Source organism: Triticum urartu, chromosome 2A, assembly GCF_056163025.1.
Source record: "Triticum urartu cultivar PI428250 chromosome 2A, HENAU_Tu73, whole genome shotgun sequence".
Taxonomy (NCBI): Eukaryota; Viridiplantae; Streptophyta; class Magnoliopsida; order Poales; family Poaceae; genus Triticum; species Triticum urartu.
In genome coordinates this window covers 3,508,228-3,534,815 of record NC_141874.1, presented here as the reverse complement: position 1 = coordinate 3,534,815, position 26,588 = coordinate 3,508,228, and the positions used below count along the sequence as shown (strand labels likewise).

The window sequence follows — 26,588 nt, the reverse complement described above, 5'->3', positions numbered from 1 at the left end:
ATCAATGCCACAGATATGTACGGCGATAGTCGCCGCACTAAAAGCTATCCGAAAAGAAAGCTACTGCCTGAATTCGACGAGGAGGCCTCAGAGCCCTCGCATTCAAAAAATGAAAAAGCCGCACGGTCGGATAGACGACCCCACAAAGCGACAAGCGGCGCCGCACCTAAATCGGCATGCGACCCTCTTAAGGATTCGCATCATGGCCCAGTCAGGTCCATTTATGGGCCAAGAAAGCAAGCCCTCGTAAGCAACGCTACGAAGCCATCATCAGAATCCGGCATACCCAAATACAGGGGTGCCGCACACCCCCTATGTTTCACCGATGAGGTCCTGGACCATGAATTCCCCGAGGGATTCAAACCCGTAAACATAGAGGCATACGATGGAACAACAGACCCTGGAGTCTGGATCGAGGATTATATCCTCCACATACACATGGCTAGAGGAGATGATCTCCACGCCATAAAATATCTACCCCTTAAGCTTAAAGGGCCAGCCCGGCATTGGCTTAAAAGCCTCCCCGAAAACTCAATTGGAAGCTGGGAAGACCTCGAGGATGCTTTCCGAGAAAACTTTCAAGGGACCTATGTCCGCCCTCCGGATGCAGACGATCTTAGTCACATAACTCAACAACCCGGAGAATCAGCTCACCAGTTCTGGAATAGATTCCTCACTAAAAAGAATCAGATAGTCGACTGTCCGGACGCCGAAGCCTTAGTAGCTTTCAGACATAACGTCCGAGACGAATGGCTCGCCAGACACCTCGGCCAAGAAAAACCAAGAACAATGGCCGCACTAACAAGCCTCATGACCCGCTTTTGTGTAGGGGAGGATAGCTGGTTGGCAAGGTGCAGCCCCAGCGACCCAAGTACATCCGAAACCAGGGATGGAAACGGAAGACCGTGACGCAACAAGGACCGTCGCTGGACTAAGGACAAAAGTCCGAAGAGCACGGCAGTCAATGCCGGATTCAAAGGCTCACGACAAAATCAGGAAAAATCGCCTACCCAGGATAACAGGGAAGATCCATCCAACTTAAATAAAATCCTGGACAGGATATGTCAGATACACAGTACTCCTGGGAAGCCTGCTAACCATACCCACAGAGACTGTTGGGTCTTCAAACAATCCGGCAGACTCAATGTCGAACACAAGGGGCTCGACACACCAAGCGAAGACGAGGACGAACCCCAACAGTAGAGCACCAGGAAACAAAAGAACTTCCCACAAGAAGTAAAAACAGTGAACTCACTTCACATAACAAAACGTGCGGTGCCCGTAAAGGTACGCACCACACGGCCCATCCCCAAAGGATCCTGCCACTGGTTGTCAAAACCGATCACCTTCGATCAGCTAGATTATTCTAGGAATATCAAGAATGTAGGATGGACCGCCTTGATACTCAATCCAATAATTGGCGGACTTAAGTTTTCAAATGTCCTTATGGACGGCGGCAGCGGACTAAACCTGATATATCAGGATACAATACAGCACATGGGGATACACCCAGCAAGAATCCGCCATAGCAAAACCTCCTTTCAAGGGGTAATACCTGGTCCGAACACCCATTGTACGGGTTTTCTCCGGCTCACAGTCACATTCGGCTCTGCCGATAACCAACGCCGCGAAAAGCTGACCTTCCACGTCGTCCCGTTCTCAAGTCGCTATCAAGCACTACTGGGACGAGAAGCTTTCGCTCGATTTAACGCAATACCACATTATGCATCTCTTACGCTTAAGATGCCCGGTCCGCGGGGCATCATCTCTTTGTTGGGGAAGCACTAAAGTGCGCCTCCCCAAGCGGAGGATAGTGCGGCCGCTTCAACAGCCCCACAGCAAAATGGCCTCACCGGCCAAAAAACTTCAAAATAGGTCATTTAAAGACCACGAACGCGGATAGACGAGTTCGGTGCAAAATCATCATTGATGCAGGCCTAGAAGCCATATACCCTCGCACAAGGGGCTCCACGCATATACAATAAGAGACAATAAAGCTCAAACTTACATATCTTACTTTATACTTTGCTTATTTTAAACTTTTTCGGCACGACTCGTTTTGAACTCAGTTCCTCTCTTTTACAGATGAACGTCGTGCGGCGCCCGTCCAGGATACGGCACAACGGAGACACAGGCGCAGACGTGCAGTAGGGACCCGTCCTAAAGGATTCTTTTCAGATTAAGACCCTACGTAAACCTTTTTTACTGTCTCTTGTTGCTACACATCCCCTGCTTTTCCTTTCTAATATAACCAAGGAGGAGGCTGGCGTCTTGGCATGTGGCCACGTCAGAATTTTTGCACGTACCTGGACACTAGGGGCTTTTTCAATAAAGAGTGTTGTTTGGCCCGCACTCATAAAGACCGAACACCTTAGGGAGTGTTTGGCGTCGCGAGTTTTGGCATTATATGCATCAGCTCCGAATCATGTCTTTGGTCAAATGTTGGGTTGCCCGGCTCCTGAGTTCGGCTACCTTACGTTCCGCTCTATCGGCTAAGGTAGCACCAGGAGAACTACTGCGATTGTGCCCCCGGTTCGGCCAGGGCGAGCACCTAAGTAGAGAAAGCCGAAAACTGACTGTCATGATGTAGCGTGAGACTGGTCAGCCACTCGATGACCGATCGGAATCTATCGGATTCCTCCGCTTTGACGAAGGACCGCTTCCCGGTCAGGCACATACGCGCCCCGAATTCGGACGAGCGCAGTGGCCACCAAGGAGCTACCTAAAGAGTCTCATTTTCAAACTCCTATGGCCAAGTGAAAGTGTTAAAGCATTATAGTCCGGTTGCCTGGCCCGCTGCGCTATCACCTCCTTTGTAGGACCAAGATGTTGGGTTAAGTGTGAAAATGCGTCTTCCGCGAGCACCCCCGCACTATGTGCGTGGGGGCTGAAGCCAACGACTGCCATCTTTCAGATTCTATACATATATATATATATATATATATATATACATATATATATATATAAACGGCCGATTAGAAGGTGTTTACAATACTTGGAGGCACAAGTATAAAATATGCCACTACAGTTTATCAAAATATTACTTTATAATTACATATGCTATCATAACATAGCATCTTTCGGGCACTGCGTCTCTATTACACGAGCGCCTTCAAGAACTTCCTGAAAATAGTGCTCGGAAGGTACTCGGCTTTGGTCCGAATCTCGAGACGCAACAACGGTGGTCTCCATCTCTGCCTAGTATGTCTTAACACGGGCTAGAGCCATCCTAACTCCCTCTATGCATGCTGACCTCTTAATTGCATTTATACGCGGCACCGCGTGAAGGAATTGCTGCACCAAGCTGAAATAACTCTTCGGCTCCGATCTCCCCGGCCACAGATGATCCATGACGTACTTCATGACGAGTCCGGACAACCTATTCAGTTCGGCCCACTGAGCCAAACGATCATCCACTGCCAGTGGACGCTCTGGATTACGAAACTGCGACCAAAAAAGCTTTTCCACTTCGCAATCTTTCTGATCTCGAAAGTGTTCGGTCGCATCAGCGGCACTTGTTGCCAAGTCCAGATAGGTGTCCTTCACACTCCACATCCGGTCCAACGGAGCAAACTTCGGATCACAAAACTTCCTCCGCAGCATAAAGGGCTTTCCAGCCGCAATCTGTTCGGCCTGACGCAGCTCCTCTTTCGCAGTTCTCATCGCAGAGCGAGCATCCTTGGCATCGGCAACGGCCTTCTCTAAGTCCGTCTGTTTCGCCTGGTCTTCTTTCTCAAGAAGTTCGCAATGGTCTGCAGCGCTCTTTAACTTCTCGGCCATCTCGGCCATCTCCTCTTTGCTTCGGCAGTGAGCAGCCTGTTCGGCTCTCAGCTCTTCAAGGGCCTTCTTGGCAGCCGCATCGCTTTTTCTGGCTTGCTCCTTAGCTCGGGCAAGTTCTGCCCTAAGATTCTCCACGGCGGCCGTACCATCTAAGCACACATGTTGTAAGACACTGGCATGAAGCTCCTCTTACCTAATGCCGCCCGAAGAATTACATACATTGAGCCTCATCAAGACGCTTATTGACAAGCACGATGTCGGCATCTGCCACGTCCAGTTGCCGCTTTAGTTCGGCCAAATCATTAGTCCGGCTTGATTCCGGACACCTCGCCACCTACATTCAAAGGCGACATCTTAGACCCGGGATTATGATCCTCAACGTGCCGTCATTTCTTGACAACACGCAGAGTCTCAGGGGCTACTATCTACACAGGGCGCATCTTATTTATGCGCAACTGACAAAAGTGTACATTATCTAACATACCTCAAAACCCGTCAGTAAACTTTTGATGGCCTCATGCAATCCGCTTTCCGCAGATGAAATCCTTTCAATCACCATGCCCATCAAGGCACGGTGCTCTTCTGAGATAGAAGCTCGCCCCAGCAGAATCTTTAGTTCTTCCGGTCGAGCACCAGATGGTGTCGGACTTGTCCTATGGCCTCTTTCGAAGGCCAGACGCGGAGGAATTCGGGGGGCCGCATTGCCACCTCCCATCCCTGCCGGATTCAGAGAAACCCTCCGCGACGACACCTCAGGGTCGCCCGCCTCGCTGGGCGGCACGGCAGGGGGAGGTGTTCCGCTCTCCATCATCTCCGGAAGAAGATCCCCCGAAGACGAGCTCTGCTGCGAAGGTCTGAGGTCCGAGCTACAAGGTAAAATTTCGGTTAAATCTTCTCAGATGCAAAATCAAGGATTTCTCTCATCCCTCAAAAGGAAAATCTTTTCTCCACTTACGGCTCGCTGGAGGGCTGATCCCCTTGAGGGCGTAGTCCGGCCAAGGAACTCCCTGGCGTCGGACCCTCTGACGAGGATTCTCTCCCCTGTTTTGAGGCCATGGTTTCTGGGTCGTCAGAGGCGGCTCTCTTCTTCCCTTTAGGAGAGGAATTGTCGGTTCCTCCCTTCGGAGCAGCCTCCTTCGAGGAGGCCGTAGCTTCCTTGTCGTCCCCCTCCAAAGGCATTATCTCCAGCATCCTGACTAGCACAGGATCCGGCCTGGTTTCAGGAAGGGGAGCCGGACACCTGATCAGCTTCGCCTTCGCTGTCCACTCCTATTTAAAAAGACGGCTCTTTTAGGGGCAAGTTTACGACGATTATACGGATAGAAGGTCCGGGCACAAGGTTGCTTACTTGAGTAGCCGGGCGATTGCAGCTTAGGCCTGCGTCCTCGGTTGAATCCGGACACATCTCTTGTGATCCGAAGAACAGTTTATACATCTCCGCGGGCGTTGCGCCCATAAAATTCTGAAGAGCTCGCGGTCCCTCCGGATTAAACTCCCACAGACGAAGGGGGCGACGTTTGCCGGGCAATGTTCGGCGAATCAACATGACCTGCGTCACCTTGACCAAATTAAGGTCTCCTTCCAAGATATCCTTAATTCGGCCCTGTAACAGGGGCACGTCTTTGGGCAAACCCCAATCTAATCCTTTGTTGACCCATGACGCTAGCCGTGATGGGGGACCCGAGCGAAAGGCAGGAGGCGCCACCCACTTGGCGCTCCTAGGAGCAGTAATATAGAACCATTCTCGTTGCCACAAGCCGAGCTCTTCTTGAAAGGAGCCCTCGGGCCATGGAACATCGGCATTCTTGCTGATGACAGCACCTCCGCACTCTGTGTGCCGTCCCTCGATCATCTTCGGCTCCACTCCAAAAGTCTTGAGCCATAAACCGAAGTGAGGAGTAACGCGGAGGAACGCTTCGCACACAACGATGAATGAGGAAATATGGAGGATGGACTCCGGAGCTAAGTCATGAAATTCCAACCCGTAATAGAACAGCAGCCCCCTCACAAAGAGATCCATCGGGAAGCCTAACCCCCGAAGGAAGTGAGACATGAACACTACGCTCTCACCGGGCTGGGGATTGGGAATAGCTTGCCCTTGAACAGGCAACCTATGCGGAATTTCGGCGGTCAGGAACTTAGCCTCTCTCAACTTTAGCACATCCTCCTCCGTGATGGAGGAGGGCATCCACCGGCCTTGAAGGTCGAAACCGGACATTGTCGAAGGTCCGAAGCGCTAGGAATCTGAAGCCTAGGGTGTTGGAACTCGAGGCGACGGACGAACTCAATTGAGATTGGAAAAAGGAGTAAGGCCTTGGTCTCTTTATAAGAGGTTCAATACCAGGAGCCCTCCCCGTAACCGTTTGGGACTCTCCTTTAATCGAGAGAACATGCTAACGGGCACGATTGGGTTACCCGCATCCGTATTAATGAGAATCCCGTAAAAAGGGTACATGATCTCTGCTTTGACAAGATGTGCCAAGGAAACCGCCTCGCAAAACATGCTGAGGTGGATAAGTGAAAACGATTCAAGTAAAGGACTTGGCTGTAGTGTGATGGCGCACTGCAGAATAAGTCAGCAGATTTGATTTGTGTTAATATTATTCTCTCTATAGCAATATGTGGAAACTTATTTTGCAGAGCCGGACACTACTCTTGGTGATTACAAACTTCTATGAAGGACTTGGAGGAGGAACCAGCCTTGCAATGCCGAAGACAATTTGCGCGCCAGACTCGTCGTCATTGAAGGCTGGTTCAGGGGCTACTGAGGGAGTCCTGGATTAGGGGGTGTTCTGGTAGCCGGACTATACCTTCAGCCGGACTCCTGGACTATGAAGATACAAGATTGAAGACTTCGTCCCGTGTCCGGAGGGGACTTTCCTTGGCGTGGAAGGCAAGCTTGGCGGTGCGATATTCAAAGATCTCCTACCATTATAACCGACTCTGTGTAACCCTAACCCTATCCGGTGTCTATATAAACCGGAGGGTTGTAGTCCGTAGAGAATCAACTCCATACACAATCATACCATAGGCTAGCTTCTAGGGTTTAGCCTCCTTGATCTCGTGGTAGATCTACTCTTGTACTACCCATATCATCAATATTAATCAAGCAGGAGTAGGGTTGCACCTCCATCGAGAGGGCCCGAACCTGGGTAAAACAAAGTGTCCCCTGTCTCCTGTTACCATCCGGCCTAGACGCACAGTTCGGGACCCCCTACCCGAGATCCGCCGGTTTTGACACCGACAAGAGCCATGGTGAGCTCTCTTCTTCCTGCATCCGTTTGCTTGCTCTGAGCTCGTGCTTGTGCGAAACTGCATGTCACCTCGCTTGAACTCCCTAGCTACACCACACCTTGTCTTGCATACATGTTTTGTTGGACGAAAAAAGTACAATGATCTGCTCCTTGGGATATTAATTCTTATGATATATCTTGTAATTTACTTTATTGTAAAAGTTAAACCCACTACATGTGTTGAGCAGAAATTGTTTTAGTTTGTCATACATAATTGCCTATGCTTGTTGGTAGCTATTAAATGTATAATTCATCATGGAAGCATAGGAATGTGATGGACATCATCAGATTACATTTATGTTCTGAACTTAAATATTTAAACTCAGTGTTTAGATTCTTTATCTGTAATCATAAGCTTCACTTGTAGTCTGGTCGTTCTTAGACATATTATTGTTTGAGTTAAGTTCACCGAACAATACTTAAAATTTCAGGAATCAATGATGCCGACCTCCTTGAAGAGTTGTGCCAGGTACCAAATGATGACCTACTCATGCAGTTGTGATAGGTAGCGATGACCTCCTCATACTCACTGGTAACAAGTCTGGTTTCACATTTGCTGGGCACTGTGCTTTTGGTGTATGATATGGCTGGGAGAAAACACACAGTTTCCTGCATTGTCTGATAATATCAATTTGTTCTGTAAGATATGAGTTTATTGTACTATAAATGGTGATAATATTGCGTCTAGTATGTTCTCGACCTTTTACATTGTATGGATAATTGGATACACTGAGCTACCGTCTTCCCTTGTATACCCCGCAGTCAAACTCATATGATAGAGTAGATATTTTCTACCTGTAGCATCATGGAGGTACTAACTACCTGATGTAGTCGTAGAACAGCATCATGTTTCAATATGCCAAATGTTTGGGCCTAATGATGTTCTGCAGTTGGGCGGTTGTTTTTTACTTTCTTTCTAGGTTTGTGTGCAATGTTGGATTAATGATGGAAGTGCATTAGCGGTTTATCTTCTTCTTCACAAGTCTGTTTGCAATGGATGTACATAACTGTCATTTTTACCTCTTGCATATTTAACATACATGACAATAGCAGTAGGTATTGAAATATATGCGAAGGTAGAAGCTATTGCTGCTGCCTTGTGGGTCGTAATTCTTTCTCTCCAGATGTGTATACGGCCTGATGTATCACTCATGCTCATATTCTGTACCGCAGTAGAGTTTCTCTTCCGCCTATGGTAACATCACAGAATACTACCAGAACTTATATTCTGCCTATGGTAACCAGTAGTTTGCTCTACTGGTGATAGTAGGATGATGGAAACATCACTACTGAATGTAGTTCCTGTTTCTTCAACTAATCATCATGTACTAGAGTTTCTCTTCTTGCTACTGTTTGGTTTTTGGCGTCACTAGCTTGTACTGAAATGTGCAGACTTTACCCCTTGCTAGATCCTTTGGTGGAGGTGACCCATGTGATGGTGATTCGCTCCAGCAGTTCTGGTTCCGGCAGTGGCGGTACTACACGGCTACTGCTCCTATGATGGCTACGCATTGGTAGGCTCGACTGCCTCCCTTGGCTGTCGCTGTGATGGTGAAGCTCAGCCTAGGGTACAACCACTTCCGATGAGCTCCTTATAGGTCCCCTTCTACCCCTCCTACTCGCTCCATGATTCTTTGCTTTGCCTTTGTGAGGTGTACTTGTTTAACTTTTGTCATAGTCGAGCATTAGATGATATATTGTATTTGTCATGAGGAACATGGTTCATGGATATGCCAACCTGCGGCTTGTTGTACTAATGATAGTAGGATAATGCAAGTTTTGACAATCCATACATATTCTTGCATGTTAGTGTCTCTCTGTGTAAGTACGAATTCTGGTGATGCCTTCATCTATGATGATGCTCTGCCTTTCGCATTCATTCATTCTCTGATTGTCCTAGGACTCCTCATATTTATTTGAAAATCTGTGCACATGTACATCATTCTAGAGAAGCATTCCCATACCAGCACATGTATTTGAAAAATCTATTCAAATCTCCTCACTTCATATGTTGCTATGAACACTAAGTTCAGAGTGTAGCATGCTGTTAAGAGATACTGCAACTCCAAAGTAGACAACTAAAACATATTAGTAAAATCAGTATGCATCCCTAGTGATGCTTTATCCTGTTATTTTAGTCCATGAGTTATGTGTTGGAGCATCACTGACTTATATGATTTTTTTCAAGGTCTATACAAGTGCCATCTTTGTCTGGCAACATCTGCCTCCTGTGTCATGTCATGTATCTATTTCACTTTAGATGTTTTAAGTGAATGATGTATTACTTGCGAGTGTCGATGTACTGATGCAAACAGTGCTTGTGTACTTGTGACTAATTTGTTTTCCCTCTCATTTGTAGGAGTTCCTCGGCCAAAGAAATTCGAAGAACCTCGAAGCCCCAGTCAGCGGCTCGCTTTATATGTTATTGAACTTGTAATGTAGAATTTGCTTGGAATTTTGATGTAATGCTGATCTTGCTAGGATTTGGGTGTATATTTACTTGGTGTGCCTGTTATTTAATGTTGGGTGTACTTGTTATTCAAATGCTGGGAATTTGAATTTGTGATAAACGTATTTAGTTGGATGTGAACATAATACTGAAAGAGTCCTTGGCCCAAACACTACTGGACCTTAAAAAGGCCACAGCCCAAACATAGTTGGGGTCTGTTTCAGCAATGCTAGTATATTAATTTTCGAAAATAAATAAAATGAACTATAAAAGGGCCGAGTTCCAAAATTTAAAAGGACCACAAAAAGGCCGAGGCCTGAACAAGAATTAGAGTGAAAAAGGCTAAGGCCCGAACAAGAATTGAACGTAAAAGGGTGCGGCCTAGAAAATAAATGGCTGAAATGTTGGGCTTGGCCTGTGAAGCCGACCAAAAATTCACAGGAAAAAAACAACAAATAGGCTGAATTGTTGGGCTCGGCCCATATAGACACATAATCGGACCGGGCTGAATCTTATCAACGACCTTTTCAATTGGTCGTAATTTTGCCACGTCGGATCCGACGTGGCCTGGGCAGAGAGGTAGCGACCAAAACAGAAGGTCATAGAATCAACGACCTTTTGTTTTGGTCATGGCATTCCACGACCTTCTCACAGAGAAGTTCGCTAATTTCAGTTTACGACCGCCAGCTTTTGACCTTCTGTTTTTGGTCACAAAAATGTTGCAAATGAAAAACAATGACCTTTCAGTGACCAATAGTGATGTTCGCAAGTTGACATATTTCTTGTAGTGCGACGGCGGAGCGAGCGCTGTTGGTGGACGCCGGAGTCGAGGACGACGGGCTCCTGTGATTCGCGGCTTAGGTGGGTGAGTGTTGCGTGAATAAGCCGCAGTGTCCGCGTCGGATGCAACGGGCGCATGCATGGGCGCGCGTCGGGCGTGGCCGGCTCCGTGGCGTAGGTGTTGTGCGTGTGTGGATAGTGTCTTGGGCGCGTGTGTGCATGTACACGGAACGCGTCGTAGTAGGCGTATTCAGTTGGCGACATGGTCCGGGGAGAGCGAGACGATCAGGGTGGGCTTGCCGCGGTACGTGCGTACGGGCGCGTGTGGTGGACACGGCTAAGGCGCCGGCGGACCGGATCGTGGGCTCGCATAGGTGAGAGCGTGGGGATCGTGGACACGCTGGCCTGGGTATAAATCCCATGTGGAGGTCGTTGTAGACTAGCGTGGTTCTAGCTTGAGTTGTTGCTTGAGGATATACACAACCGTTGTTGCGGCTGGGGCGTTCGTGCACCAGGAACACCACCGTGCCTTCTCATTCTCTCAGTTTCTTCTTCCTTGGTTCAGTTTGTGCTAGAGCGAAGTGACAGAGAGACAGAGGTAGACTACCGCAAGAACTGGGATAGAGAGAGAGAACTGCGCCAACATGTGCATGTGCGTGCTGCCATCCGGCTCTGAAATTTTCCATTTCCGGCCCCCATGCTGCCACATCGCCGAGCCGCAAAGAGGAGACTATACACAATGCACCCACGGGCCACCATGACGAAGTGATTATACAAGGTATATTTTTATTTGACTAGCAAAATGTTTATACGTTGCACGGAATATCAAGATGCATTTGTATAAGTAGTTTATTTTATGGGAGAAAATGATGAACGAGAGAAAGACTTATTTGTAAATGTGGAGAAGGGTGTAGGTATCTTTTTGCGAAATTGCTATAGTTTCCTTTCTATCGGTCAAATATAAATAAGACGGACGATATTGCAAGATGGAAGGCACACCATCATCACCAACTATATTTTTTATAAAAGTAGAGATATTAACATTGTTTTAATGCACTTTATAAAATTGTTAATTTTAATATTTCATGTATACATATCAGACACTAGGTTAGATGGTCATCATGTGCTTGCTTGAACGCGACATCGTGTAGTATTGCCATTAAATATTGCTTATTATTTTGCATTTATATTAAAGAGCCTTGGATTTCAAATTCGCACCGGGTCCTCGAATTTTCAGGACCGTACAATCAAGTGGAATGTAAGCTTGGCGGCGTATATGATCAACTGGAAATGCATGTATGCATGCATGCATGCTCCATATATATCTTCTTGCAAAACAGCAGAAACCACCTTCCGTTCTTAGAGCATCTACGACCTTCTCCAAATAACCAGGTGGACAGTCCGTCCAAACCAAAAAAATGCCATGCATCCAACCGAATTGTCAAATCCAGTCCAAACATTTGAGCTGTCGAGCACCTCTCAAATCTAATCTATATGTGTGGGACGCATTTGGGGATGCCCGTTCCCGTCCGGATGCGTCTGCCACGTCATACGGATTCACCACGATTTCACACATAACTCATCTGAAACCACACCCGGACCAAACCCTTGTCATTGTTCTCACGGCACTCCACTTTCAGTCTACTTCACCTAGTTTCTTTGAGGTGATGTAAGGCCATTTTCGGCATGGTGGACAGCGGACCTGGGTATGGCATCTCCAGATCCGTTGACTAAGACCTCATCCCCTATACGGGCAAGGAGGAGAGACCCGTCTGGTTGGCTCTCCGCCGATCCAAAGAGGAAATGGAAGCGTGCACCCACGCATCCACGGCGTATGAGCCAGTGAGGCTTCGATCCAGCGGTGGCAATGCGTCTGCCAGCTATTCGCCGCGTGTCCGCTCCAGAGCAGGATCTGGCAAACGCGTCCGAGTAACCCTTCATTGTGTCCTTGTCCCCCTCGTGTCTGGCTTTTAGTTTGAGCCATCTAGCGGGGACGCGGGTTTCGATGTTCCATTGCTATCTTCAAGCATGGCTCCCCAGGCAAGGGTGCCCCAGCCAAGGGCATCCTGCAAAAGGTCAGATTTCGAAGAACGAAAAATCAGGTCTTGTTTGTATCGTGCTGAAGTTTCGGAAAAGGATTACCTGCCCATCTTCACTTGACCGAGCGCCATGGAATGACACACGGGGGGTCACATCGAATAACTATTGCAGTAGTGTTGGTAGCTCAGTCAGTGCCCGTCGCCATCGGATGGAACTCCCAGCCGCACAGTGCTTATCACCCTCCGGCGATCCATGTGGCCAACAATAAGCCCATGGCTGGCCACAGGATGCACTGCTATGGGTCGTACGTGGCATATATATGATGTCTCTGTAGTTGAGGATTCTGACCTGCACATATAGTGATGGATGGTCCCGGCACCATAATTCCGATGGTGATTTGAACTTGAGAGCGATGTCAGTTTTAACTCATGTAGCAGCTGAAGCGGAGTTTAGTCTTTTCGGATGACGTCACTCCAATGACGTGGCTAAATCGAACCATCCATCATTAATTCTGCACAATTATGTTATTAGTAGAAACATAAAAATGCATTTTTTGGTGCACGAGATCAAGCCAATGCAGCAAGGCATATATACGTCCTGTTCTGGATGATGCCGAGCATTTGGCTGTAATCTCGCTAACCAGATGGGATTTCAAAAGCTAATTTTCCAATAATCGGATTGCACGGAGGTGGTAAACGACCTGGAATATGGTGAAGAACTCTCGTCGACGAGAATGGCATCAATTTTTTTTACGGCATATGCATCCAGGCTTTTTACTTTTCCGTAAGTGAATTTTGTTTTCTATTATCGGAGGGATGCTAATTATGTTGCTCATTGTTTCACTAAGGAGGTTTCTTTTGATGGAGGAACCCGAAGGTTTATCTTTCCGTCCTCTGTTAATTGATGTTGTAAATGTGACCGTAACACATGATGCTTTCATATACTGGTAGTAGCCAATGGACTGCATACGAAGAAGTGTATTTACAGCCTAACAAAATGAGGGAGGGATCCAAGGCCAGGATGAAGTAAAATAGTTCATAAATAAGCACTACAAGTCTATTTTCAGGGCTCTGGATGAAGGAAACATCAACCTTGATGAGGCCTGAAAGGTTGACATACCATATTTTACGGCCGAAGAAAATGGCATCCTTATAGTTTTGAGCTGTGGTGTTCCCGCTGAGGAACATAATGAAGCTCCTAGCCTTGATTGTTTTCCCGTTGAGTTTTACCATGGATATTATTTGAACTACAAATTAACAATTTACACGAGAACACTTAAAATACCTTTTTGAAAAATCATATCAAAAAATTCTAAATATACATCATTGCATGATCCACAAATAAGTGTTCGTTCATAGAATAGAATAGGGCAGTTTCCATGCTACAACACATGAAAAGTGTGCTAGGTAGATTTTCACCCTATTCACCTTGATCGAGCTAACAGAGCGCGAAAAAGGGTATCATCATCATAGAAGCACAGCATTATTCATCAGTTGCTGAGGGCTGAGGCCTACGACGGTGCATGTGCGAGCTGGTCCAGCTCCGCGAGGAACGCCGCCGCGTGCTCCTCCCTGACGCACTGCGTCAGCAGCCGCTCGCCGTCGGCCGCCGTGGCCTCGCATGAGAGGAACGCCATGCACCCCGGCACCGTCGACTCCTGCCACCGTCCCACCACCCTCGCCGGAGGGCCGCCGCCGAAGTCTGCGCGGTCGAAGCCGATGTTTCGCCAGCTGGTTACCATGAGCGCGTTGTATCCAAACGCCGCAGCCATCTCCTCCTCCCCCATCTCCGGCACGGCACCGCCGCCGCCCCCCATGTTCCGCAGCAGCTCCGGGACCCCGTCCTTTGCGCGCTTGATCAGGTCCACCACTTCGTTCATGCCGCCATCCCCGGCGCCGGCCACCTCTCCGATCGTCGCGAACGCCACCTGTGCCACGGCGCAGTTGCCGTAGAATCCTGCCGCCGCGCCAACGTGCTCGCGCACGTTCACGAAGAAGGCCAGCGGCGCCGGCGCGGACATGTCGTAGTCCGGGTCGTCGCCGATGATCGCGCGTGTGCGGCACCGCCACAAGACAGCCACCGCCGCCTCGAACGTCGTGCAGTACCCACCGTCATCGGTGTGGGAGGCCCTGTACTCGGACTTGATGCGGTTGATGAGCTTGAGCGGGACGGTGATGTCCAGGTAGACGAGGCCCATGCCGCCGCGGTCCAGCATCAGCCACTGCTTTGCGGCGACCACCTGCGGCGAGAGCAGCGGCAGGGACACCGCGTGGCCGTCCCTGACCGGCGCCACGGCCGGCGGTGACGTATCAGTTTCAGCGCGGGTGAGCTCGCCGACGGCCTGGAGGAACTGCGCCATGCCATCTCCATCGGCTAGTGTGTGGTTCCACGTGACCCCGACCGTGAACCCGCCGCAAGCGAACTCGGTGACCTGCATGAGCAGCAGCGGGTCCGCGAGCCGGCAGCCCTCCGCGGCAGGGTAAGCCACGGCGAGGCGGTCCAGCAGGCTCGTCGAGAAGGGCGCGTCGAGGAGGCCGTGGTCCTGCAGGGCACAACCCGCCGACGCGGCCACGAAGTGCACGCCCTCGCCTGTGCACGCGACGTGGAGAACGCTGTCGTTGTCGTCGTCATGGGCCGCGGCAAGGCGGCCGGCGACGGTCTGGTAGTGGACGAGCGCCCGCGAGAGTCCCTTCCTGATGGCCTCCACGGGCTGGTGTACCGGGCCGTCGAAGATGAGGAGCGCGGCGACATGGAAGCCCACGTAGCTCCTGTCCCATGAGGAGAGCTGCACCAGTTGCGTCCCCGTCGTCTTCCCCATAGCCGGCTCCATCGACGGGCGGACCATCACCGGCGGGCACTTGCTCACCGCGAAGCTCATCTTTGATGCTAGCTTAGCTAGCTAGTGCCAGTGCGTACGTACGTCGGTGGATCTAAAGTAATGGCACCAAATAAGTCAAAATGTGGCCATCTCACACAATTAATTGACGGGGCCCGGCTGAGTGGCGACACTTAACAAAGAGGATGAAACTAATAGTACTTCATATATATGCACTTTGTGGTTGTACTGCAATGAGAATGACATCGATCTATGGATGCCACATACATTTATAGTCTAACCTACATTAATATTTATAAATTTGTCACAATTCCAATGCTTTTGATTTTCTCCTTTTTTTTCTTTTTAGGAAAGATTGTGGTGTTTCTTCTTGGAAAAAACTCAAACAAACTTTGCTGTGAGCTCAATCTTGTAAGTATGAAGATCACGTGTGTATGACTTTACAAGCATGTGTTTTTCTCTTTCCATTCTAGCATTTTCTAACCCGGACGCCTTCTTTCCGCCTTGGATTAATATCAAATTTCGGGTAGACAGAAGTCTCATTTTGTTTCACCCTGAATTATATTACGTATGGTTATATTCGTCGATCAAAAATATTAGCCAGCTTGAATGAAAAAAATATTCCAACCTGGAACAATTCCTCTCTTGCTTCGTTACCTTTCTGCTTTCCACATTTCCGATTTTTCTCACTGCTACAATTAAGTTGGCGTTTTTCATAATCAAAATATTAGATATCAACGATTTTTCATCCCGCTGTAGGGAAGACCACGATCGGGAGTCTACAGTCAGCATTAATTGATGGGAGCATGTTGTGTACAAACACATGAACAACCGCAAGTAATCGGGAAGACGCTACAAATTAATCTGCATCTAATGATTGACACACTTTCTAGCTAGGTCCTATTTGATCATAGTTAGCTCTCTAAAATTTTTTTTTGTAATCATAGTATCATCAGCAGTAGACTGAGGAAACAAACGTATGCGTGTGGTGTGTGATGGACGACATGCAGCTTATGAATGAAATCGTAGATAGTGCAATTCAAAAGGTGGCTAAAAAACGAAAGTGTTGTTCTAATCCTGAGATCATGTGAGCTCGGGTGAACAGTAAAAAATGAAATTGCTTAAAAAACCTTGATTTTTATTTTTTGAAACATTGACAAATGTTTTGACAGTTTGCAAAAGTTCATCATCAAATGATGTTAGTGGAAGACATGACAAAAAACATAAAATTGATGCTCCAAAAGGCGTTTGAAAATAATATTTTGGAGCACTAATTTTATTTATTTTTGCTAGATTTTCCATGAATGTCATCTGGTGATGAATTTTGCACACTATAAAAAAAATTCAATGTTTCACATAAAAATGATTCATATTTTTACTGTTCACATGAGCTCACATGAGCTCGGGATCAGAACAGCCGCGTCCGCTAAAAAATTATACTATAAAGGTAGAGTGCATTCATAAGTGTGAGTGTGTGTTCCAAAAAAAATGTTTTTTACACTCTACAATTCAATTGATCAAATCTTATCTCCCCCTAAACAATCAAATCTTATATGTTAATTGAGTCAAACCTTATATTATATAGCCATCGAAAGGATTGTCCTTGGAAGCATCCGTGGCCAGCTCTACCTTTTCATCATCACGTACATGATCTTCTTTTATTTGTTAACTTAAAATATAGCCTCAATCATATACAAAACATTAAGACCGACATCAAGCCACTGCAGCATACAACCAATAAATAAATAAAACAAGTCAGACTAAAGTAATCAAAACGACACATTGGCAAAAATGAAGTCATATAAGACCGTACTCTACCTATGTGTACGGAGGAGGTGGACCAATCCGGAGATTATACAGTCACCCATGTTGGGTAAAAACCTCCCTGGTCACCCACTCCAACAACATACACACTGCCTTGAACATTGGTTGGTGCTCTATCCGATGTAACATAGACCATGTATGAAGCCAGTGCGTGCAATGAAAAATAACCTACAAGGGAGAAGAGTTTTTGTTATAAAAAACAATATCATTTCTGCTTAGCCAAAGCAACCATGCATACTAAGGCAGACGCTCTCCCCCTTATTATTGTGCTAAACCTATTTGGTATTTAGTCAAGGCATTCACCATGTATATTAGCAACACTTGTGCGTGGATACATATTAGATGCAATTTGAATCATCGACCACATAAAACGTGCAAACTTATACTGGAAGAAGAGGTGTTTGACTGTCTCGTCATGAGGGCAAAATCTGCACTCCTTGCTTCGGTGCAAGTTGTGACAAGTGGGGTTGTCTTTAATTAGCAGCACGACTCCCCTCTTAAGATAGCAAATGAAAATATTAGTTTTTCATGGTATCTTCAGGTTGCATACTTGATTAGTATTATTATCTACTGAACCTCTGAGTGTCATAAGTGCATGGTACATAGACTCGACCGTGAGTGACCTAGATGTAGTTAGTTTCCAAGGGAACTCATTCCGACCTTGTGTCAGGTTTATTATTCTAACTCTTAAAGAAATGTTTTATGTATAATTAAAGCTAGGTTTTTATATACTGCACTTTGTGCAACATATAACTTAGATGCATGCAAATTGGATTTGGATCAACTAGATGGTTATATGAAGCATTGTGCATGTATATATGTTGATTAAATGATATGAACCTGTATGGTACGGATGTGAAAAAATACTCACGAGTAGATGTCTATAATTAAGAATAGAACGAGCAACTTCAAGAAGGAGCTCAGTCATGGGCTCGTGGTGGATCCAGCATGGTACACGGCGGCGAAGAAGCCGAAGAATGTGCTGTATGGGAGCAGTCGTTTCCCTGGCGAAGATGATGTTCGAGGATTAACTCATGGTGAGGGGAATTTTGTACAAGTACTCACATGACTAACTCCTTTATTCTTTTGATTTATATGGTTGGACAAAAAGACCCTTCTAAAACTTTCAAGAGGGGCGTGTGTGGGGTTACCTAAGAATAGCTTGAATTTCCTCGGAAAAGTGTTGTTGATTGAAACAACATGAAAATGTTATGTGTGCTTTACAATGGTGCAAACAAAACAAACTTTCATGCAAATGTAATAATCCGGTAAGAATCCAATAACGGTTCGCGATCCTGTGTGTTTGAATCAAATTTCTGTATGAAGAATTCCCGTCTATCACCGATAAGGTAAGGCCGGCTGCGCTTTGAGAGCGGCCTCAGTGGCGCTTCGGCAGTGGTCATTTTTTTTCGATAAAGGGTGAGTTTTATTGGCTCAAATGGAGCATCAAAAAGGCAGTGGTCATTTGATGGACTGAAAGACTAAATGTATTTTTAGATTATGTTTAGATCGTTTTATACTTCTAATGAACCTTTATAATAGATCTATGTTCTTTTTCTTGCAAGAGTAATAATTCTTCATACATGACCTTCTGGCGTCATTGGAGCGACGTCAGCCACAAAGACCGATATCGACTCGAGTGGTGTGGAGCACGCACGGTTGTGCGGGGTGTCTGGAGTGATCTCTCTCTCTCTCTCTCTCTCTCTCTCTCCTTTGAGCTACAGACATGTGATGTCGATCGCCCTCTCTCAGTTAGTGAGGCACGGGACCATGCATCTATTCTGTTTAAAGACCGACACAGAAATATTTGACAGATAACTTTTTCCCAGGAAAGGACAGTGATATTCATTAGGTATATATCACTGCCCCAAATGTGTGCCTGTAAAAATGATGTCCCACGGATTGAAACATACAAACCTGCGTGTATTATCCCTACTGAATTCTACCCTACAAATTATAGTTTGCATTGTATGGTGGTGTCGTAGTTATAAACTGGCGCAGGAGCAGAATGGCACCTTGCCGATCAAAATACATTCTTGTTCTCGCAAAACTGCAGGCGAGACCCAGAGATCAATTTGTGTACAATCACGATTCACTGATGAGGGCCCCTCTTCCGTTGAGCAGCGACACTGGAACAACTCCAACTAATCGGGAAGGCCCTACGAAAACGAGGCCTGCATCTCCTGTCGAGCATACTTGTGGCCATAGACAGCCTGCATCGTGGACATTTGATAGCCTGACATCACCCCAAAATAACACTGCAATCAAACCGAGTTAATTGCAGGAACTACCACACTTCGGCACGTCGTAACGAATCAGTATCATTAGTCATATTTTTTTTGCCATGCAGTATCAACTATAAGCCTAAGTGTTGCAAAACGGTCTAACAGCCGTATAAGCGTGTATTGACCACGTATCTGACCGCTGGGACCTGTGTGTCAGGGGCTGACGTGGCATGCTCTTTTACAAAAACAACCCTTACTTTTTATTTAATCACGCATATATCCTCTATTTTTTCAAAAAAAGGTCTTGCCGCAAGAACCCTTTTTTCGCGCGCGCGTCCCGCCTGGATTTGAATAAAAAACGAATGGCTCAAACCTTATAAATAAACTAACGCGTGTAGTTTAGGAGAGAAGGAGCAGCAGCGCAGCGGCAGCGAGCGTCCTCGTCTAACCGAACGGTGCGGGTTCGAATCCAGGCGGGACGCGCGCGCCAGGTTATTTTTGAAAAAAAAGTTTCTTGCGGCAAGACCTTTTTTTTGAAAAAATAGAGGTTATATGCGTGATTAAATAAAAAGTAAGGGTTGTTTTTGTAAAAGAGCATGCCACGTCAGCCCCTGACACACAGGTCCCAGCGGTCAGATACGTGGTCAATACGTGCTTATACGGCTGTTAGACCGTTTTGCAACACTTAGGTTTAGAATTGGTACTGCATGGCAAAAAAAAATGACTAATGGTACTGATTCGTTACGACGTGTCGAAGAAAGCCAGGTTATTTTTGAAAAAAAAGTTTCTTGCGGCAAGACCTTTTTTTTGAAAAAATAGAGGTTATATGCGTGATTAAATAAAAAGTAAGGGTTGTTTTTGTAAAAGAGCATGCCACGTCAGCCCCTGACACACAGGTCCCAGCGGTCAGATACGTGGTCAATACGTGCTTATACGGCTGTTAGACCGTTTTGCAACACTTAGGCTTAGAATTGGTACAGCATGGCAAAAAAAATGACTAATGATACTGATTCGTTACGACGTGTCGAAGTATGGTAGTTTCTTGCAATTAACTCAATCAAACCACCCTCTTGTTTTCTTAGTGTGCGTCCCTGAAAAAATCTTTGTTGGTGGGACAGGGTTCTAGTCACGTAGGGACTCCCACACAAACTGGCCGTGGAGCAACAGCCTCGGGCTGAGAGCATCTACAACCAGACGTAGGAAAATCGGACGCGTCCGCCGGGTTTACTGGTCACCCCATATATTCCACACTTCACAACCACACCTCTTGGTTTTTTTTTCCATACAAACACATGCAACAGCCACGATCTATCTAGAAACTACTCTCAAACTACCATCTACACTACTAGTAGTTGGATATGTTGGCGAAGTTTCTCCCGCAAAAAAAAGATATGTTGGCGAAGTTCGTGCAGGAGCTGCTGGCCACGTGGTCATTGGCGGGAGGGCGAAACGGTGGAGCTTCCTCATTGACCGCCTCGAACCACAAGGCCTCGTCACCCTTGATGGCCGTCTTGCGGAAGAAGCGGCGGTTGGCCTCCACCTCCGCCTCTGAGTGGATGGAGTTGAGGATGGCCTCCTGCTCCATCACCTCCTCCATTAGGTCGAGGTCGATCTCCTCAAGTGCGCCATCCATCCCAAGTCAGGGCTGAACAGCTGTCGGTGCCTCCTGCTCGTCGTCCGACGACAACTCCCATGACTCCTCGTACAGTGGCGCCACCTTTTCCGCTCCCACCACCTCCTGCTCTGGCGCCTCCACCTCCATGTATTCCCATGCCTCCTGTCGGGACTACCCAAAGGCAGGCTGGTCGCAATGCGTGCGGCACAGGCCTCCTCCATGGCCCGCAGCTCCTCCTATATCTCCGTATGGTGCTCCGGGGTGAGCAACTTAAAGTATGTTATCTTGCGGCGGACCGTGATGGCATGGAGCGGCGCGGACGGGATGGATGATAATAGTGATAGAAGGGAGCAGCGGCGGCCTAGATGGGGAGGGATGAGAATTGGATGGGCTTTGGTCGCCTGACGGTCTAACATAAATAGCCAGACTTAGCTCCCTTGGATGGTGCGCCACGCTGCGTCATGATTGCATCCTTACCTAAAATTGGAGGAGCCACTCGTCAGACACATGGGTTTCCGTGTACTTCCACAGGGTTGGCAGAGTGATGAGTTAAAACGGAAATACAGACTTGCTAAATGAGATACTATTATCTGTAGGCTAAAAGACCAAGGTGGTATTGGCATTGAAAATTTTCGGACCAGTACACTGATTCATATGTGGTTGTTACTCACTTCGATGAATGCCAGGGAGCGTATGGTTACTGGGTCTATCCGTTGGGAAACGGTAGCCCAGTTTGGTGGCGTTTTTCGGACATGCCGTGCGGACGTTTGAGGCAGGCATCTAACAACGGACGGACTAGCACAGGGCATGCAGTGTTGCATTATTTGTGGTGGTCCCCTACCTACTCATGAAGCTTAATTCCTTTCAGGTACAGTAGTGAAAGAGACCAGGTATCGATTGAAACGTCGATGTAGTATAAAAGACAGACAAAGCCATGTATACCACAAAATGATCAAAGAGTAGTAGGCAATCATACTCCCTCCGAGTCCAAAATAACTAGTAGTTCAACTGTATAAATACATTTATTGACTCGAGTGTAAATGTTTCGTACAATATCTAGTCAATAGCCACAAATACTATAATTTTTCTTTTGCACTTGCCAATACTATAATTATGCAGAAGTGCTTTTGCATAAAAATTTAACCGGACTACTGGAATCTGAGATTTTGCCCAGTTCTAAGTGTTTGTCTAGTGCATTTAATGGGGAATTAGGCAAACATGATCTTTGTTGAGTAACTTTTGTTCACGGCAAACTTTTCTTTCCTGAATTTATCTTTTTGGCACTAGAAAAAAAATCTTGGCCAAGTTCTGCACTGAGCAAAGAAATCATTACCGAGTTTTTATTCTTTATTTTGCACTGGGCAAATAAATCTTTGTTGAGTGTCTTTTCTTTGCAGTTGGCAAACATTACTTTTTGGGTTTAAATTCTCTTCTCCAATCTCTTTGCCTAGTATCTTCTATTGCACACGGCAAACATTTTATTATTTTCTTCTCATATCTTTTGTTCCTTTTCTTTTGTACATTATTTGTTTCCTTTTCTCTCTGTATGTTTTGTTCTTTTCTACATTATTTATTTTTATTTTTTATCATATAATTTCTTCCTCCGTCTCCTTTTCTTTTTATAGGCAGTAAGTCAGTTTTCTGGGTTTTAGACATTTAGAAAAATTAAACTGCAAGCGGATGGAAAAGTTGGCAAAATTGGGTTGAAAAATCATATATGTGTTTGTGGGTCTATTTTTGGGACTTATACAAGAATTTTTTTTGAATTCCAAACATGAGGGTACCAAGACTCGACTTTGAACATGGAGTTTATTGGTTTTTATTTACGGAAAAGCAGAGGAACTCCAAAAAACATGAAGCTTGGCATGTTGTCACCATATGATCCCTGAAGGTTGTGGTAAAAATTGAGAAGGTTTTGAAAAAAAATGTGAAGTACACTGCTTAGAAATCAGACATTCTTCGAGAAAGAAATGATGTTTGAGAGGGGACGGGTCTGGTTTGAAGGCGATGCGAGCGCCGCTTCATCCATTTGCATTGAATTTTTAGCATGCCGCCTCGCGTGGCTGCGCCACTTCGTGCCTCCGCGCCTTTTGTTCCTTGCCAATCGCATGGGCCCTGGGGACACTGCCGCCAGGTCCCCTCCGTTGGCTACCTCTGCCCGTCGCCTCTGACCTCCCTCTGCTCGAGTCTAGCCATCCAAGAGACCCAATGGAGGACCAGCCGACGAGCAAGACGCCATCACCAGGATGCCCGAGGCCCGACGTGCGCCTCCCTCCCTCCGCTCTAAACCAGGATTCCCCGTGGCCGAAGCTGATAAAATCTCTTCTATTCACTGTCTCGTGTCTACTCATTATTCTATGTTTTATCCAGTATTCATAGTCCATATGTGAATTGTGAACTTGTGCTGGTATGAGAATAAGCTACTGAAGTGTGTTGCTTTTGCCTTCCAGTTGAGAAAAGTTGATAAATAATTAGAGCAGTAACTTGCTCTTTGTTAATTGATAGTACTTGGTAATTGCGTGGAAGTTTGATTGAGTCTGCGGCAGCATGGATTATCATGTATATGAATCAAGTATTATCATGTAGTTCCTAGTAAGTCTGTCATGTCATTACACACCTTTTTATTTATTGACTGATGTATTTATTGCAATATACATATATTATTTTATGCCTTAAAAAATAGAGAACCGAACCGGCGGTCCGACCAGTGAAAACCTGAGCCGATAGCGTCACATGTTCGCTTACCGGGCCGGTTTTGTTTTTTAAACTATGACTACAGCTCATCAGAAAGACGCTACACTCTCCAGCATTCGATCACAAATACGTGCGTTTCCAGTGGACCAGTTGCCATAAGACTGTTGGCCGCCGTGGACGCTTGATAGCCTGACAACGCCATAAAATATCCCCACGCACCTTTGTTTTCGTAAATGTACTGTGCGTCGATGGCTTTGGGAAAATATAAAGTGATAGTACCAAGGCTCGCCTAGCTAGCCTCGTCTCTGGTTTAAATTTCTCTTTCATTTCACTCTCTCCGTGCACTCTCGTCTTCGCGAATCTTCTCACCACACAAGTTTGCATCGCATGACATGTGTTGTCGTAATCTGCTATCCCGATCAAAGTGTACAAAAGTCGGAAATTATTCATGGGACACTTAACAGCACCAGCTGATTAATCAGGGAGACGCTACACTTGAAAAGCTCCGACTATCGTGGATGCTATCTTGACCGCGTGTCGCCACATATTATCACTCGACCCCCCACACACACATGTCTCTCACGGTATGTTGCTGACTATTCTTTCTAGTGAGGATCGTAATCACGTAGCTTTCGTTGCTGACATGCACGGCTGCATCTCGACCCCACACACACACATGTCTTTCACGGTATGTTGCTGACTATTCTTTCTAGTGAGGATCGTAGTCACGTAGCTAGTGAGATGCACGGCTGCATCTCGACCCGCCTTCTCCTCGATTATTATCGGTGGTCCTCTCATCCTCCATCCGCCTCTTGCAGCTTCATTGCTTCCAGGTACATGTGTTGCACGACTACACTTTTAGATGAGAAGATTGCACAAACCATCAACTATAGATGCAGGTTTTGCACAAAACACCTATATTATGGGTTTGTGGCATAGAATGCCACATATTGCTGTAATCCGATGCAGCTAGATTTAATTCAACATTTAGGACCAGTTCTTTTGGCAGCTTCAAAAATAAGCCGTCTCCTCCCTATGTTTTTTCATAAACCGTCTCGTTTATTCGTTGGGGCTTCTAAAGTAGTTATGGGATAACTAATTTATATGTCTCAACAAATTTAGAGAACGGCTTATTTCAAACTGAAGAGAGACTACTTAATTTTTAAGCCACTAAAAAAACCTAGAGGTTAATACGTTGATTTGATTTCGGACTGGCAGGGTTTCTCTTATAAATCCATGCATGTTAAAGATAACCGGCCACATCAGCCGATCAACTAATTGTAATAGCTCTCAAATCTGTCCAACTGAGCTCGAACTTTCCCAGATTAGTATTGGGTACATGTACAATTTACCTGGTTGAACTAAAATGTTGAACGAGCTAACTAAAATTGCCAATATCTTCAAAACTTCTAGTCCGAAAGAGTTCAGATTTTCGGGAACCAATGTTTGATACATTTATGGTTTACAATATTTCTTCACATTTTTTTAATGTTAAATTTCAGGCCGAACACTACAACGAGATATTGATGTAGAAAAGTAAAAAAGACAGACAAACGGTCATAATATCTTCTTTAACGCATAGGCAGAGATTCTATTTTCTAGCAGCTTGGCACCACAACAATGGCCTTACGTTGCCTTCAGTAAATGGAAAGGAAACTGTACGTGTAATGTGAGGGTATCTTAGAAAATTCTTTAAAAAATCATACATGTGCATCGTGTTATAAAATCAGCACCTTAACATTTTCATGCAAAGTCATAGATGTGCATCATGTTACAATATATCATAATCCAATATTCATAATAGTACAGTTGTTCTATTTTGCATTTTCTTGTCCGGGTTTTGCTAATTCTCGCAGTTAAAGACGCAGTGTTTCCAGATTGTCTTTAGCTCATTCAGGACGCAGCTGGCTTGAAGACATTAAACAACATCAATCAGGATTGAATGACTGAGTAACAGTCAATACCACACATATATATGGGGCCAGTAAAAGCATATTCAAAACTATGTTAAAATATTCATTCTTTTTAATTCCATAGATTCCTTTCTTATCTTTCTGGCGGTATCAAACAGCGGAACGTTGCGTGTGTACTATTACTTGTGCATGCATCCATGTGTGTATTTTACTGTGTGTTTATACCAATCACCATAGGATTTCCATTCAAGTTTTTCCCTGCTACTCCCTACGTTCCATATTAACTGTCATTGATTTAGTACACCTACAACCATCAGATGTTGTTCGGATGAAATGGATGAAGACTGGACTAAACCACTATAATTAGCACGAGGCTAGAATTACTCATCATTTATTTACGGGTCCATGTTGCATATGAAACGACCAGTTATATACTCCCTCCGTTCTGTATTACTCGTCGCTGATTTATTACAACTTTGTACTAAATCAGCGACGAGTAATATGGAACGGAGGGAGTATATACTACTTCATGGAATCATGAACCATCGAGATGTCAATTTTCTACACCTCGCAAATTAGAGAGATGCACATCCAGTCCGGGTTGATGCTGCTTTTAGGATGTTATAAGGGTCTGAAACAGGCACCAATATCAAGGTCATAAATCAACCCTCTACTTTCACTGATAAGCACAACCTGGGAACAAAAAGAGAAGAGATGAATTCATATGAGAAGCTAGGTCTGTCTTCGTAGGCGGTGCCTTCCTCGGCGGCGGCGTCATTGGCACCATGTTCGTTATGCCCAAAGACGACCGGTGCCACTCATAGATCGGGATCGTGCCGGCCATGAGGTGCTTGACATTGGCGACCTACGTCGTGTTGAGGCACTCGTGGATGCCCTCTCTTAAAAGGGCGGAGGAAGGGGGAGGATCATGGTGACCAGGACGGTCAGTTGGAGGGGAATCGTGGGAGCCTCGCAGGAAGGGATCATGCGTGCATGGGTTCATTTACAAAGATGGCTCGTGATGGCTATTTTAGCGGGGTGAATAGCTCCTGTGCGACATTTTTGACATGAACTGGAAATGATGCAACCTAGTTGATGAAAATAGCTCTCCTGCGACGTTTTACATGGCAATAATAGCC

At 46.0% G+C, this 26,588-nt stretch overlaps 1 protein-coding gene across 1 annotated transcript; it reads right to left on the bottom strand.

Annotated features, from left to right (window-relative positions):
- Positions 1–13,561: 13,561 nt before the first annotated feature.
- On the bottom strand, positions 13,562–15,336 carry LOC125534946 (acyl transferase 15). Its single transcript, XM_048698003.2, has one exon. The coding sequence runs from the start codon at positions 15,218–15,220 to the stop codon at positions 13,853–13,855; it is 1,368 nt and encodes a 455-aa protein (XP_048553960.1). The 5' UTR covers positions 15,221–15,336; the 3' UTR covers positions 13,562–13,852.
- Positions 15,337–26,588: the final 11,252 nt, after the last annotated feature.